Source organism: Herpailurus yagouaroundi, unplaced genomic scaffold, assembly GCF_014898765.1.
Source record: "Herpailurus yagouaroundi ecotype Mexico unplaced genomic scaffold, PumYag 182, whole genome shotgun sequence".
Classification (NCBI taxonomy): Eukaryota; Metazoa; Chordata; class Mammalia; order Carnivora; family Felidae; genus Herpailurus; species Herpailurus yagouaroundi.
Window position 1 is genome coordinate 17,240,529 of NW_024412413.1, and position 16,289 is coordinate 17,256,817.

The 16,289-nt window shown below is 37.1% G+C and overlaps 1 protein-coding gene across 3 annotated transcripts in view; it reads left to right on the forward strand.

The window, feature by feature from the left end:
• The window catches only part of SLC41A2 (solute carrier family 41 member 2), a 122,227-nt gene that overhangs the window by 70,626 nt on the left and 35,312 nt on the right, over window positions 1-16,289 (forward strand). For all 3 annotated transcript variants that reach the window (XM_040491025.1, XM_040491023.1, XM_040491024.1), the window contains 4 exons: window positions 2,746-2,893; window positions 8,142-8,221; window positions 11,878-12,009; window positions 13,555-13,703. In XM_040491025.1, the coding sequence (XP_040346959.1) occupies window positions 2,746-2,893; window positions 8,142-8,221; window positions 11,878-12,009; window positions 13,555-13,703 (509 nt within the window). The remainder of the gene's footprint in view (window positions 1-2,745; window positions 2,894-8,141; window positions 8,222-11,877; window positions 12,010-13,554; window positions 13,704-16,289) is intronic.

Here is a 16,289-nt window from a genome sequence, read left to right on the forward strand (position 1 = left end):
CCATGAGAAAATTTGGTTGGATATTAGTCTAATATTTATAGTAATTGTTTGTTTCTATCTGCTAGGAAAAAAAAATTGAGTTTCTATCTAGTTCAAACATCTTTAGTCATAGGCAAGAAGATCTTTAAATATTTTAAGATGAGGAAATACAAAGTTCAATTAAAGATAAGAGTCTGGATAAGGATTGAAAAATTTTGTGAGATGCCAGAAAAATTTAGTAACATATAACTGAAATCTAAGACTATAAGCTACAAGGACTGTGAGTTCAAGGCTGTCTTTAAGGTATAAGGTGAGGCCTCTACTATACACAATAAGTATTAGAATCATTGAGAAGAATCCAGGAACGTCCTGGCTGAAATCTCCGATAATAGTAAAACCTTGGTCAGCTAAAATGATATTACCAAAAATGTTTTGGGGTGTCACTGTTTTAAGAAGGGGTAGGCAACTTGTATTCCTGGGGATATTTAGAATTGACTATAAAAATATTTGAGAATCAGACTCATGGTATTAACAGTTTTATGCTGAAGAGGCAAAACATGGATTTTTTTAATATACTTGTAACTTAACCCATTAGAGAAACACATCAGTCTTCTAATTCTGTCTTAAATTTGTAATTAAGTAATTGACTTATTCTTGTGATTTTAAATACAAATGTTCCCAAATTTGTATGCATTATATAAAAATTTATGAAAACTTAGAGACTTTCTGTATCTGTACATTTAATTTGCTAGGTTTATAAAGATTGTCATAAGTACTTGGAAACTTTTGAGAGACATGAGAAATGTCTAAGTACAACAGAGTATCTCAGAGTATTTAAGTTTGTAAATGTGACTAAATATTATTCCAAACACTTAAAAATAATTTTTGGTTGGGTGCTACACATTGTGATGTAATACCATTAAGTGCTCAGTTGTTTTGGTTTTCTTTACAGAGTGTTTAATTTTATTCTTGTAGGCAGTTAATTGTGGATTAGCTTGAGCCTTACAAGGCATGGTTTCAAGCTTTATTGGAGTGAATCTTGAGTAGACTTTCCGCTAGGGCTGGCCCTACTACTAAGATGTGACCCTTCTCAGGTCTTTACTAAATCTTCTCAGTATTCAACGAGGCCTCTCTTCTCTACAAGATTAGCTCTTGAATGACTTCCAGCCCTTTGTAAACTCTGGGAATTTTTCAGTTTACGACTCCCCGATTATTCTTGGCCTGGCCTCGTGGAGTTCACCCTATGCATGCTTGACTTAGTATTCAGTTCACAAGCTCTTTCTCTGAGAGCTTCCTCTTCTCTAGTATTTTGTCCTATAAATTCCTGCTGCCCTATCATCACTCTGCTTGAGTTTTCCCTTCCTGAGCTGTGGTCTGGAATGTGCCTTAAGTCAAAGAGCTGAGGCTGTTATAGGGCTTATCTCATTTCTTTCCCTTCTCTCAGGGATCACAGTTTTGCAATGCCTGTTGTCTAGTGTCTAGTGTCTGAAAACAGTTCATATTTACCCATATCTATCTATCAATCTACCTCTTTCATTTCTGAAAGCACTTAAAATTTTGTTCAGAGGTGATACGTAGCATGTCCACAAAGCAAGACAAATAGCTAAGCTCAAAGTCAATGAGACAGAGAAGGATATTCACTCTATAGGAAAATATAACAAGAATGGAGAGACAGTGAATAGTTGTGATCAAGTAAAACAGTTTACCACCAAGGGGTTGCAACAAAGTCCTGGCAATCTGGTATCTCGGTGTGTTCCAGATAGCAAGATGTTAATGATAATGGCCATGATAATTATGACAGTAGTAAGTGTTCAATAAATATTAGCTAGGTGCCTGGGCACTATTGTACTTACGTGTACTAATTCTCTTAAGACTCACAATAACCCCATGAAATAGGTACTATTATTGTTGCCATTTTATAGATAAGGAATTTGAAGTTTATAGAAATTAAGTTTCTTGTCCAAGGTAAGTTGTCACACTTAGATGTGAAACTAGGTGGTCTGGCCAACCTATGGTTAACATGTTGTACTATATTCTGTCTTAGAATATTAAGGGTTCTGAGAAGTGCAGCAGTGAAAAAATGTGTTTAACTTTGTTAAACTTAGTTTTTCTATTTTATTTTGGAGCTTGGAACACTATTCAATATGGGGATATCTGTTATCAATTCATTGGCCAATACTCCTTGGAATGCTTGCACTGTAAGATCTTTGTGGGTCAAAACAATATCCCATTTGACTCGAGAGTTAAGAGTACTAACTTTGGTGTCAGATTCCATTTCCCCCCAACTCTTGCTGTCTCTTAGCCATGTTCTTAAGGTCCAAAGCTTCAGTTTTCTTCATAAAATAGAAATGACAGTGTCTACCTCATATTTGTGAGGACTGTCACATGAGTTGATGTGTTGAGTTGAAAGTGTTTAGCACAGTACTTGGTAAATAATAGAAGCCAAATAAATGTTAGCTTTTTTACTCTTGTTCTTACTGTTTATTATTATTATTATTATTATTATTATCATTATTATTGCAGTTCTCATCTAGCACAGATAGCTAATTCCATAAATGTTTGTTGAATTAATGTATTAGTTTTTGGTTACATTATTTAATATTTTTACCTTATCTACTGTTTTAAATTTGTTTCAAGTTTATAGAAAATATAGCATGTGAATATGTTGGATAACATCCTATCTTCTGGGAAACTTCTACTTTTAATATCTACATTTGCTCCATGGTTAGAAGAGAGATTGAAATGTTGTCTCTTTTTTAATTTTAGAGAGGTATTACTACATTTCTCCATTAGTTGGTGTCTTTTTCTTGGCTCTAACTCCTATCTGGATTATAATAGCTGCCAAACATCCAGCCACAAGGACAGTTCTCCACTCAGGCTGGGAGCCTGTCATAACAGCTATGGTTATAAGTAGGTTAGTATTAAAATGTGTGTGTGTGTGTATCTATCTGTGTGTTCTATATGCCTGCATCTGTGTATACATTAAAACATCATTTCTTGGTTCAGTCATTTTATATACTCACATCTTTATTATCACATGTAATAGAGCTATTAGTCACAGGAGTTCTTGGAATGAGTAGACATACCTCATTTCGCTACCAGTTTCAAACTTTTCTCCAATCAAATCCTTACCAGACTGACGAGTAAGGTTTAGTGGTGTGTGTGTGTGTGTGTGTGTGTGTGTGTGTGTGTGTGTGTGTTAGCCTGACATTATTTATTTTTAATAGTAAGTTGCTCACATAAGTATCAGACAGCCTTAGAAATGGACGTACCATTTGACTACTTCTCCTTCTAGGACTTTGGCAGAACATAGGCACGTAATTAAGGATATTTGCAAATGATTAAGTTGTACGGGTCCTCATCACAGAGGAACTTTTAATAACAAAAGAAGAGAGAGACCACCGTAGAGGTCTCAGCAACCAGGTAGTGATCAAATAAATTATGGTATAGTCACAAAATGGAATATTCGCTGCTAAAAATAACACTGCAACGTTTCTGTTAACGTGGAAAGATGTTCATTATGCCTTTGGCGAAAAGAGCCAGCTAGAACAGGGTATGAATTTCCTGTTAAGCATGGTATATTGACACGCATTTACTGTCTTCCTTCCTGAAACTACTAAAATGACAGTAATAGAACAGAAAAGCTGTAAAACCACAAAAGCAGAAGGGGAGCACAGAGGACAGCAGGTGAGAGATTCAACAAAATTAGTAAAATAGGAATCAGATGGATGACTTTTAGCTGAACCACCAGAATGGAAAAGGATAAAGCCTAACCTCCAGCAGGGTGAGGGGACACCCATAGGAAGCGAGCTGATCTAAGCCTCAGAAACCCAGAAACGTGGAGAAATTGGAGGCACTAAGTACTTCTCAAAGCTGAAATGGAGAAGATTGGTTGAAAATTTATGTGAGAAACAATTAGACCCTCAAAGCCCTTCTCCAGCTTGACCACCCAAGTGACTGCCCCCTCCCACCTTGGCAAAAGACAAGAATTAACTCTGGAGAGACTAAATCAGAGAAGCTGTGGATTAAGAAACACCTGCCCAAGTGAGGGTGTGGATTAAGCACTGTATGGAAAGTAGGATTAAGTGAAAATCTAGATGCCCAGCCATGAAAACCCTATCCCACTTCTTTTTCTTTGCTCGTGGAATGCTGGTAGTCAAGCCTATACCCCCAGGCAAAAAAATTAGACTAATTCCCTCCTGGGGTAACTCATCAGCGCCAGAGAGCCAGAGAAAAACTCGGTGGTTACTGACCCTTGTGGGTCCTTGAGTGAAAGAGCTACCTGACCATTCTTCAGGAGGCTCACCTGCTGACGAGTGTGCTCTGCAATGCCCTTTACAGAGGAGCAGACAGTAAAAGGATCACCAGACATTTGATCAAGGCTTCTAACATGAAAGACAGAGACCAGAAAAACGGTACTCAAAGAAAGTGCAGGGATAGTTGAAAGACCTCAAAAACTCTCATCAGGGCCCTTAAAGCAATAAGAGAATCTATGGCATCCACAATGTAAGAACAGAACGTTCTAATAAGGAGGATTTGGAAAAGCAGGAAGAGCTCTTGGGAACGAAGAATATATATAAAGAGCAGAAACAAATAAGCAAACCAAAAACTGAGTAGAAAAGTTAGGAGACAGAACTGAAGAAGTGTTCTGGAAAATAGAACAGAAAACAAAGAGGCGGGCAACTGGAGGTAAACAATAAGAAGAGATTCTCGAAGAAACATTGCAAGAAAATTCCCCAGGACTGAAGACCACGGGCCTCCAGATTGAAATGGCCCACTGAGTACCAAGCACAGTGAATACGAGGAGGGCCCCAAATCATAAATTTACTATAAATCCCAAAATCTCCTGGAGAGAAAAGACAAGTTACATATAAAGCATTGGGAATCTGAATGATGTCCAGTAGCAACACCGGAAGTGATTCCTTCAAGAAAGTTCTGAAGGGAGATTATTTTGAACACAAAGTATGGTTGCAGTATCAGCCAAATGGAAGAGTGGCATCCAACAATTTTCAGTCATGTAGGATCTCAAAAACTTTGCTTCCTGTGTACCCTTTCATATGAACGCTGGTAGAAGATACAGTCTATCAAAATGAGGAAATAAATCAAGGAAGATGACATGGGCATGAGGAAACCCATTCCATGACACCTTGTGGTTCATTTTTCTCTGATGTAGATTGCTTTTTTCCTGGAAGCTTCAGGCAATAGGCTCCTATGAAATGCTGGGACTTTTTCAAAGACCCAGCGTGGGAGATTGAAGTTCAGGTTGACAGCTGTGTATCAGGCCTAGAGGCAACCGTCCAGGTTGGCAGGAGGACGGTGGGCTCAAGGAGGAATGTCTCTAAGAAAAAAAAAAGCAGAATTGATTGGTTGCCAGGTGACTTTGACTTATTCAGAGGCACTTCATTAACTTTGTTAGAAATTTGAGGCTGAATTAGTAGTAAGTACCTTAAAAATTAGGAAAAATATGGGACAGAGCAACAAGTAACGGTGGGGAAATCCAATGACACTTGGTGGTCCTGCTGTGAATAATGATTCCATTGTCACAATAAGGTAAACCCTAAATACTCCACCCAGAACTACAGAACCAAGTTGGCAGGATACGGGGAGGAAGGGGTTTATGAATGGTCTTAGGTGGAGAGAGAAGGGCAAGGGAGACTAAATCCTCATCCGTCATAGTGGAGGTCATTAGGTAAGTGTCTAAAATTAAAATCAAGAAATCACAGTATAAACATGCTATCTGGAAACGCAGAATTAAATGCCAGCGGAAACAGCTACAGAAGTTGAAAAAAAATTTACTGGGGCAGAACAGGTTTTGGGGGCAGGGGCCAGGGGCTATGTAATAGGCTTTGTGGCACTGTCACTTTTTAAATAATGTACATGTGTTTATTGGATAAAATCAAAATTTTATAACAGTGAAGAGAGAACTACTTTTGCAATGTGGGTTTTCATTTTTAAAAATCTAAGTGTTTAAAAATGTCTGGGAGTCTAGCTACCAACATACTAACAGTATAACTCTGAATGATGTCATGATAGTTGATTTTTATTTTCTTCTTTTTGTTTGTAGTTTCTAATTTTTCTATATTTTGTTATCTGGGTCATAAAAACATTTTAAAATGTGTTTTAGCAAATATTCATGTTACAGTCACAGCATGAACCTATGTGTTTTGGCACAGATTTATTCTTTAATACATAACTAGTTCTATGAAATATATATATATGTATATTTTAAATTAGAGCTTAAAATATGAAAATACTGCTAAGGATGACTATTTTTGGACTTTACAGTGTAACTTTAATTTTTAAAAAAATTTTTTAGTTTATTTATTTATTTTGAGAGAGACAGAGATAGCACAAGTGGGGGAGGGGCAGAGAGAGAGGGAAAGAGAATCCCAAGCAGGCTCAGTGCTTCCAGCAAAGAGCCCAATGTGTTGATGTGGGGCTCAAACCCACGAAACCGTGAGATCGTGACCTGAGCTGAAAACAAGAGTCAGACGCTTAACCAATTGAGCCACCCAGGTGCCCCTATAGTGTAACTTTTAATGGGAAATTCTAGTAATTTAGGCATATTAAGTCACCATTCATTTATTTTACTAAAAAATTAATAAAGATTTAATAAGTTCCTAATGTTAGCTGTCAAGTAGTGGTAAGAATATTTTGATCTGATATTTTGACAATCAGTTCCATTCTCTGATAACATGTAGTTTATTTTTGTGTGATGTAGATTGCGTTTTCCTAGAAAATTTAGGCAGTACGACCCCATGGAGTATTGGGACTGTTAATGTTTTATAGGGCTTAGACCAAGAAACTGAAGTTAACCAATTAGTAATGGTCTTGAAACTTAAAAAAACCCTCGGAGCTCCATTGAGACATTGAAGTTGAAGGCCTGCTTCTATGTAGCTATATGTTATTTTTCCAGACTTCCATTCTGAAAATCAGCCCTTTCTATGCTACAGCTCATTATTTCAATTTACCAGTGATAAGATTATTTATATGTGTGTATATATATATATATATATATATATATATATATATAGTTTTAACACAATAAAAATGATCATTTAATGCTTTGTTAATTTCATAAATGAAGAAATATTCTTTTAAAAACTAGATTTTAGGGGCGCCTGACTGGCTCAGTTGGTAGAGCATGCAACTCTTTTTTTTTTAACCTATTTTTTTAAATGTTTATTTATTTTTGATAGAGAAAGAGAGAGACAGAGCACAAGCAGGGGAGGAACAGAGAGAGAGGGAGATATAGAATCCGAAACAGGCTCCAGGCTCTGAGCTATCAACACAGAGCCTGATGCAGGGCTCAAACCCACGAACCGCCAGATCATGACCTGACCCAAAGTAGGATGCCTAACCGACTGAGCCACCAGGCGCCCCTAGTGCATGCAACTCTTGATCGTGGGGTCAGAGTCATGAGTTAAAGCCCTGTGTTTGGTTTAGAGCTTACTTAAAAAAAACAAAACAAAACAAAACAAAAAAACAAAAAAAACCTCTATTTTTTAAATTATAAGAGCAATAAATACACATGGTTTTAAAAAATTAACAAATACAGAAGGATATTAAATAATCATCAGTCTTTTGTCTGCCCCTCCACCCAGAGATGGACATTGTTAATAATTTCTTATATATCCTTCCAGACATTTTAAAGCACTTAAAGCATATTCTTTTCCTTTTTATTTATGTTTTTTATTTTTCATGTTTTTATTTATTTTTGAGAGAGAGACAGAGACAGTGTGTGAGCAGGAGAAGGTCACAGAGAGAACGGGGGAGACACAATCTGAAGAGGGCTCCAGGCTCTATCAGCACAGAGCCAGATGCAGGGCTCAAACTCACCAACAGTGAGATTAGACCTGAGCCGAAGTCGGACGCTTAACCAACTGAGCCACCCAGGTGCCCCTATGTTCTTTTCCTTTTTACGAGGAACACATCTTGGAGATCAGAATGAGAACGGAAACAGAGGGCTACTGCTCATGCCATGTTTTATTTTCAACATTTCACTGTTGACATTGATTTTTACTTTGAATATTTTTCCTTTTTATTGTTTTTTAAATGTCTGAAATGTTTACTTTTAAAAGTAGAGGTGTTTGTATGTAAAGAGCAGCTTTAAATTAGTGTGTTTTCTTTTCTCTTCCCTAAACTGTGTGATTTTCTTCCAGCATTGGGGGCCTTATTCTGGACACAACTGTATCTGATCCAAACTTGGTGGGGATTGTTGTTTACACACCGGTTATTAATGGTAAGAATGAGATACACTGTTTCACGATGGCAACAAATCATTACATACTCCTAGGCACTAACGAGAATCGTAGGGTTCAGATTTTAAGAGGTGTATCTTCCCTTCCCTTCCATTCTCTCTCCAAGCCCAGGGTGGTATCTGGGGTAGAAATGATGTTCCCTGTTCTCAGTATGCACAACACATTTTTGAAAAAAGCTGTTTTTTTTACTCTTACCACTTGATCTTAGCTTGAGAATCAGGCATACCTGATTTTTGAGGTTAATGTAGCAAAATATGACATTTCAGTTCTGGATTATCACTGGCTTTGGGTTATGTGCTCTGTCCTGTTTTGTTGCTGCCGCTGTCAATTTTTATGGATAAATTAGAGTTAGCTAGGTGTAAGCATTGCTTAAGTCAATGCAGCCCATTAACATCTATCACTCCTCTGCGGATCCCTTTAAAATCTGCCTTATGTTTTTTTTTCTTACCTATAAAGTGGGAACTGTAATACTTAGGTTCACAGGGCTTCTTGTATGTATTCCATTTAATAAAATAATTTTAATCCAGTTATACTGACTTTTGGGCTGGCTTATTAAATTGGATTTTAGTATAACCTACACCAATATAACTTAAAAAGTAATTTTACCTGAGAGAAAACCTGTCATAGGATATGCTACACATTTAATATAAACTGCTTTTTATATTTATGTGTAAGAAAATATGTTCTATGAAGGCAAGTTCTCCAAAATCTAACTTCATATCTAAAATTTCAACTGAACATTTACATTTCTGTGTAGCTATAAAATGTCTGTAAAGAAATTTACCCTTGGGGTGCCTGGGTGGCTCAGTCGGTTGAGCGTCTGACTTCGGCTCAGGTCATGATCTCACAGCTTGTGAGTTCGAGCCCCAAGTCGGGTTCTGTGCTGACAGCTCAGAGCCTGGAGCCTGTTTCAGATTCTGTGTCTCCTTCTCTCTCTGCCCCTTCCCCACTCATGCTCTGTCTCTCTCTGTCTCTTAAAAATGAATAAACATTAAAAAACAAAAAAGAAAGAAATTTCCCCTCTAGATCCCCTTCCCAATTTTCCTAGTGCCACACTCCTCCCCATCATCCACCCTTAAAATCATGACACCATCAACCTGGCCCTTCATCCTCTTTGAGTAGACATGACCAAACCTTGTCTATTCACCCATTAACGTAATTCACTTCTTCACTTACTTATACAACAACAGTCTCAGCATTGTAGTCTGCTAATATCTCACTTCAGCCATCATTGAAGTAACAAAGTAGCTTTCCTGACCCACTCCCTATTCAGTGCCAATTAAATGTCAGGAACAGACTAGTCATCCTTAAACATTGTTTTTATTACATCAGACTTAAGATGATGAACTTATCAGTGGTTTCCTCCTACCTGTCAAATCAAGTTTGAATTCTTCTGCTTCGCTTTTCAAGGCCCTCTATATGCTCTTGGCTGCGTACAACTTTTTCCTTTATCTTTCTAACCGGATTCCTATTTGGGGGCCCCACAAAGATCTAATTTCCACTGCTTGGAATGATTACTGCTTTTCTTCCACCTGTTCCAATCCTATTCAGTGAATATTAGTTGATGAGGTCACTAGCATAAGTTTTACCCACTAATGCCATTAGAGCTGTATTGTCCAACATTTCAGTGAAAAATGTAAATTACAACAATACCGTCATGAGTAAGGTTTTAATCAGTATTTCTGTTATTTCACTTTAATCAGTATTTCTGTTATTTCACTTTACAAAAGAAATAATTTTAGAGCTTCATTGAAGTGCTCTTCTTGGAAGCCATCATATTACATGGCAGTACAATCTTTTTTTTTTGTATCCCAGTAAGTAAATCTCTTAGCTGCGTATCACAAGGAGCTCACTTCATGTTAAATTCCACTCTTTAAAGACATTAATAGAGAAGATTAATTCCATGGTCCTCAAAAAAGTGGAACTTTTGAGAATTGAATTTCATTTTAAATGTGTTAAAGGATGTGCTATTTAAAGGACCCCTATGTATCATGACCATCATCATGACCATCATCATTTACTAACTAGTGAGTACCTACTGTGTACCGGGTAACTTGCAGGTCTTTTATGCATGTTCATATCATTTAATCCTCCCAATAAGAAAGTAATTTGTCCAGCATCTCATATCTAGTAAGTGGTAACTCAGCATTTAGACCCAGATCTCCTCAATTCCAAAGCCTGTGATTTTTCCCCCTCATAATAATCGCTAATTTATCTGTTTTATTAGATACAAGAATACACACTTTGTTTAAAGTAAGGCATATCAGTGTTGATATTTTGCTTAGGACATCTTTTAACACATCTCCCAGCATTTAGTAGCATTTTGTAAAATATATTTCAGGGGCGCCTGGGTGGCTCAGTCGGTTAAGCGTCCGACTTCAGCTCAGGTCATGATCTCACAGTTTGTGGGTTCGAGCTCTGCATTGGGCTCCATGCTGACCATGTTGAACCTGCTTGGGATTCTCTCTCTCTCCCTCTCTGCACCTCCCTGACTCGTGCTTTCTCTCTGTCTCTCAAAATAAATGAATAAACTTTAGAGTATGTGTGTATGTGTGTGTGTATATATATCACAAGAATACTAGTTCTATGAGATAAGTATAACTTGAAAAGTGAGTTTTTGTTGTCCATTCAGTTTGGGAAGCATTAGGTCAAATAGATTTCTACACTACAGGATTTCTTAAAGATCTTTATCATGCTAATGTGTACTGTGAATCTTTCCCTCTGGGACTTGTGCTAGCAAGGGGTTAGAATTTCTAGAATTAACCTTCCTTCAGACCCCAGACCATATTTTGCAAACTACTGCTCTAGGTATTATAATGTGTATCTTTATCACAGAGCACTGTCAAATAATAATTTAGTCCATTTACATAAAGGATAAGAACTTTGCATCAGTATACTTGGATTTTCACTCTTGTTTCTTATGTGTTCTTTTTGTCATACATTCTACTTTGTTATAAACCTTGTATGTACATTGTTATTATTTTTGCTTTAAATGGTCAGATGTTTTTTGAAGAGATTAAAAATGAGAAAATATCTTTTCTATTTTCTGATATATTTTACATTTCTAGCATCCTTCTTTCCTTTGTGTAGTTCCAGATTTCCATCTGGATTTATGTTCCTTTTGCCGAGAGAAATCCCTTTAATGTTTCCTGTAGGGCATGTCTGTAAAGTATTTGAGAGAATAATCTGGGTTACAAGATTACTTTCTGGAGTATTTTTTTCAGTCTCCTCCACCAATTTCTTTAAGAACCTGAGCAGAAAAGTACCAAGCCTTGTCTGTTTGAAAAAAAAAAAAAAATCAAGCTTATTTTTCCTTTCATTAAGGAGGTAAGCATTAAATATCTTGCTACCTAGCTTTATACCTTGGCCGTGGTAGTAATTTAAAACAATTATTTAGTCTGGTCTGCTTTCAGTCGGTGAGTCAGATTTGAAAAAGTAATGCAAGAGTCTTTCCTAATAACTACTTTACGCCTTTGGAATATCTACTTCAACATTAAATAAGTCAACATTTCAGAGGAAATTCTTTTTGCTTGTTTTATTGCCCAGCACATAACACAAAGAAGGCCTGCTGTTGGTTGAATTTATGCAAGTTGCTTAAAATAGAAAGATAACTGCTTTGTTTTTCCTTATGTTTCAGGTATTGGTGGTAATTTGGTGGCCATTCAGGCTAGCAGGATTTCTACCTACCTCCACTTACATAGCATTCCTGGAGAATTGCCTGAGGAACCCAAAGGTTGTTACTACCCATTTAGAACTTTTTTTGGTCCAGGTATGTGCTTTGGAGTTTTGCATCTTATATCAGGAATAATTCTGCTCTGAGCACATAGGCAGGCAACAGTTGCTGAATACCTATTTTGTCAGAGTTTTGCATGACTTTTTTTTTTTTTCTGAGACCTGAATAGATTGGAAGTAGAATAGATTGTGTTCATTAAATCTCAGTGAACAAAAAGTTATTTGTATCAAGTCTGCAGCTGCTGAGGAACTTTGTATACTTTTTGTCTTTCATTCTTTTCTCTGGGATACCTTGTTCATGAGTCAAGAAAGAGGAACCTTATCTAGATCTAGGTGATCTAGAGAGACGGATGTACTGTCTTTACTGTATTAATCCTTTTGGCTTTTCTAAATGTAAGCATTTGATCCCAAAGAGAAGGAGAGGGATAACTTCTGTCACAAGGAACAGTGTCCTGTTTATGTCACCCGGGCAGTGAGTACCAAAAAACTAGGACCACTATATTAAATCTCACAATTCCTGTCACTTCTTTTTTGATCAAAATAAAGGTCATTCTTGACTTTTGAATGGGGATGAGAGATGCTCAGTAAAATATCAGTGAAAGAACTCTAAAGGAAAAGTAAAATTAAAACATTCCTGGGGCCCCTGAGTGGCTGTCGTCAGTGAAGCATCTGACTCTTGCTTTCGGCCCAGATCATGATCTCATGGCTGTGGGTTTGAGCCCTGCTTCGTGCTCTGTGGTTTAAGTGCAGAGCCTGCTTGGGAGTCTCTCTCTTTCTCTCTCTCTCTCTCTCCCTCTCTCCCTCCCTCCCTCCCTCTCTCCCTCTGTCCCTCTCTCCCTCTTTCTGCACCTCCCCTGCTTGCTGGCTCACTCTCTCTCAAAATGAATAAACGTTTAAAAACAACCAAAAAAACCAGAACATTCCTATGCTTTAGGAACTTTATGTGTTTTCTTTTGTCTTCCCTCTATTAGTATGATAGACATTAAAGTCTGGCCAGTGTTCTTCATAGCAAGCTTTTATCAATTTCCTGTCATTTAATTAGCCTATAACATACAGTAAGAATTTCAAAGAATTAAGTGAATTGTGAAAAGTTGAAATGTTTTGCTAGCAACAGAATTTTTTATTTTATATATATATTTTTTATTATTTTTTTTATTTAAAATTTACATCCAAATTAGTTAGCATATAGTGAAACAATGATTTCAGGAGTAGATTTATTTGTTATATTTTGAGAAAGAGCATGCCTGTATGTGCATATGGGTGCTTATAGGCAGGGAAGGGGCAGTGGGACAGGGAGAAAGAGAATCTCAAAGAGGCTCCATGCCCAGTGGGGGAGGGAGGGTTGGGAGGGTAAGGAGATGCTGACGTGGGGCTTGATCTCATGACCCACTATGAGATCATGACCTGAGCCAAAATCGAGAGCTGGGCACTTAACTGGCTGAGCCAACCAGGTGCCCCAGCAACAGAATTTTATGCAGTGCTATTCAGTATAGTAAGTAGAAAGTAGTCCTTAAATGTTAATAACTGACCTGTTATTAACCAAAATATGATTTTGTTTTAACTCTTATATTTTCTATTATAGGAGTGAATAATAAGTCTGCTCAAGTTTTACTGCTTTTAGTGATTCCCGGACATTTAATTTTCCTCTACACTATTCATTTGATGAAAAGTGGTCACACGTCCTTAACTGTCATCTTCATAGTAGTGTACTTATTTGCTGCTGTGCTACAGGTAAGAGTTGAAACCTCTTGTAATCTCTTTTATGTTCGGAATGCTGTAAAAGCATAGCTATGCAAATCTAAAAGCACATGAAATATGTTAACATCGCAAAAAGCAACTGAAAGCCTTCATATGGATTTCATCTTCCTAAAACCAGTAAGCTCATGATCGCTTTTAATATGACTTGATAAATAGAACCTTCGGATTTCCTGTTTCCTGAATTCCACCGGCTTTCCCTTTTTTTTAGATTCTCTAATGTTGTATGAACACATCTTCTGATAGATGCCCGAGAGTGCCTAAGAACCTTTGCGATTTGTAAAATGCTTTTACATGAATAGGTTGAGTGACTATAAAATTATTTCTTTTAGAATTTGGAAGGCTTTGCTTCAGTGCCTTTTAACTTCTGTTACCATGAGAAGAACAACAGGTGCTTTTCTCACTGCTGATCTCATTATACATAACTTCTTTTCATCTCCCTAGAAGCTTGCAAGATCTTCTCTTTTTCCCTATTGCTTTTTAATTTCACATTGATGTGCCCTGGTTTGGAAGTCCTTTGTCCGTTTTGTTGGATGTTATTTGACCCTTTCAGTCTAAAACTTCATGTTCTTCAGTTCTAGGAAAAATTTATGAATTATTTACTTGACTTTTTTTTCATCATTTTCTCCATTCTCTTTTCGTGGAGTCTTATGATTTGATTCCTACAATACTTGCATTAAATTTCTGATCTTTTCTTATTCTCTATTTCTTTATCTTTTTCTCTCTTCTTTCTGGAATATCTCTGTGCCTTTCTGCATCTTTTCTCTGTTGTGTCACTGAGGTATCTGGAGAGGGTAGAGTTGAACATACGTACTCAACTTGCCATCTTTCTGTGGGAGGTTATTTTAAAATTTAAGAAAATTGACTTCATTTTCAAGATCTGTGATCGATATAAAACATGCACAAAATTTAAAAATTAAATAGTACTAAAGTGTTCTACCTTTCCAATCACATTCCTCAGAGATAATCACTGAAATATTTTAGCTGTTTCTTCTGATAGATATCTGCAAGTATTAAAGTAACATGCCTGAACTTTAGACTTTCGCTAATAAAAACTGAAGATTTCAGGGGCTGTGTTAACACTCCGTCTTTTCCGTATAGTTATATCACAGTTTTTTTTGTTAAATTTGCCGTCCCTGTTTGTCTGATTAGGCCTATGGAAATATGTACTATAGAGCAAGATAGTGTAGTATGATTATATTTGCTTTTTGTGTACTTTATTTTTCTTGAGGTTAATAATTACCTCTTTTTTCCTTTGCATCATTTTCCATGAACCCAATCTTTCCAACGTTTCTACTTTATTTTGGCTTCTTAGGCTCAGCTCTTTGCCAAACTCTGTAGGGTTAGTGCCTTCTACAGTGAGAAATCCTAACCTCATAAGAAGTGCATTCAAATAATTCTTTGAAGAGATAACATTTACATTGGGCCTTCATGACCAGTATTGTTCTAAGTGTATTACATGTACGGATTCACTTAATTCTCAAAAAACCTCTATGAGATTAGTTCTTTTCATATAAATCGGTGACTTTCAAAGTGAAGTACATCTAAAACAATCTGTTGTGTCCAGGACGAAAAAATTAAGACTTCTATTTATATATCTTTCCTTATTTGCTTAAAATGTCTATTTTCATGTGTTTTTATAATTGTTTTATTATAAACATAATATATCAGCACAGTATTAAATAAGTATGCTGGGGTATTTTATACTAGGGCTAAATAATGTAAAACTTTTGGAGATTACTGAGTTGAAGTGTAGAGATGAGAAAGCACAGAGCTCGTGTCAGAAAGAGAAAGTAATTCTTGGGGCGCCTGGGTGGCTCAGTTGGTTAAGTGTCCAACTCCTGGTTCCTGGTTCCAGCTTAGGTCACGATCTTGTTGTTCGTGAGTTCGAGTCCCACATCGGGCTCTGTGCTGGCAGCCCACAGCCTGCTGGGAATTCTGTCTCCTTCTCTCTCTGTACCTCCCCTGCTCGCTCTCTCCCTCTGTCTCTCAAAAATAAATAAACGCTAAAAAAAGAGAGACAAAGTAATTTATGCCCAGGATATAACTAGGAAGAGAGTAGATGAGATAAGGTTAAGAAAGTAGATTAGGGCTCATGTAGAAAGGCCTTAAATGCCAGGCATGGGAGGCTGGAATTTATGTTTTATTTTTTATTAAAAAAAATTTTTTTTTCAACGTTTATTTATTTTTGGGACAGAGAGAGACAGAGCATGAACGGGGGAGGGGCAGAGAGAGAGGGAGACACAGAATCGGAAACAGGCTCCAGGCTCCGAGCCATCCGCCCAGAGCCCGACGCGGGGCTCGAACTCACGGACCGCGAGATCATGACTTGAGCCGAAGTCGGACGCTTAACCGACTGCGCCACCCAGGCGCCCCTGGAATTTATTTTTAAAATCACAAACACCCTTATGACTTAATTGATATTTTAAACTTTTCTATAATCCTGTGTAGTGCCTGAGAGTTTATCAAAAGTCACCTCTTGAATCATTCATTCATTTATTCACCCAATAAACCTTTATTCTACTAGATGCAGAGATGGGTTTTAAATCCCAGGATGAATAA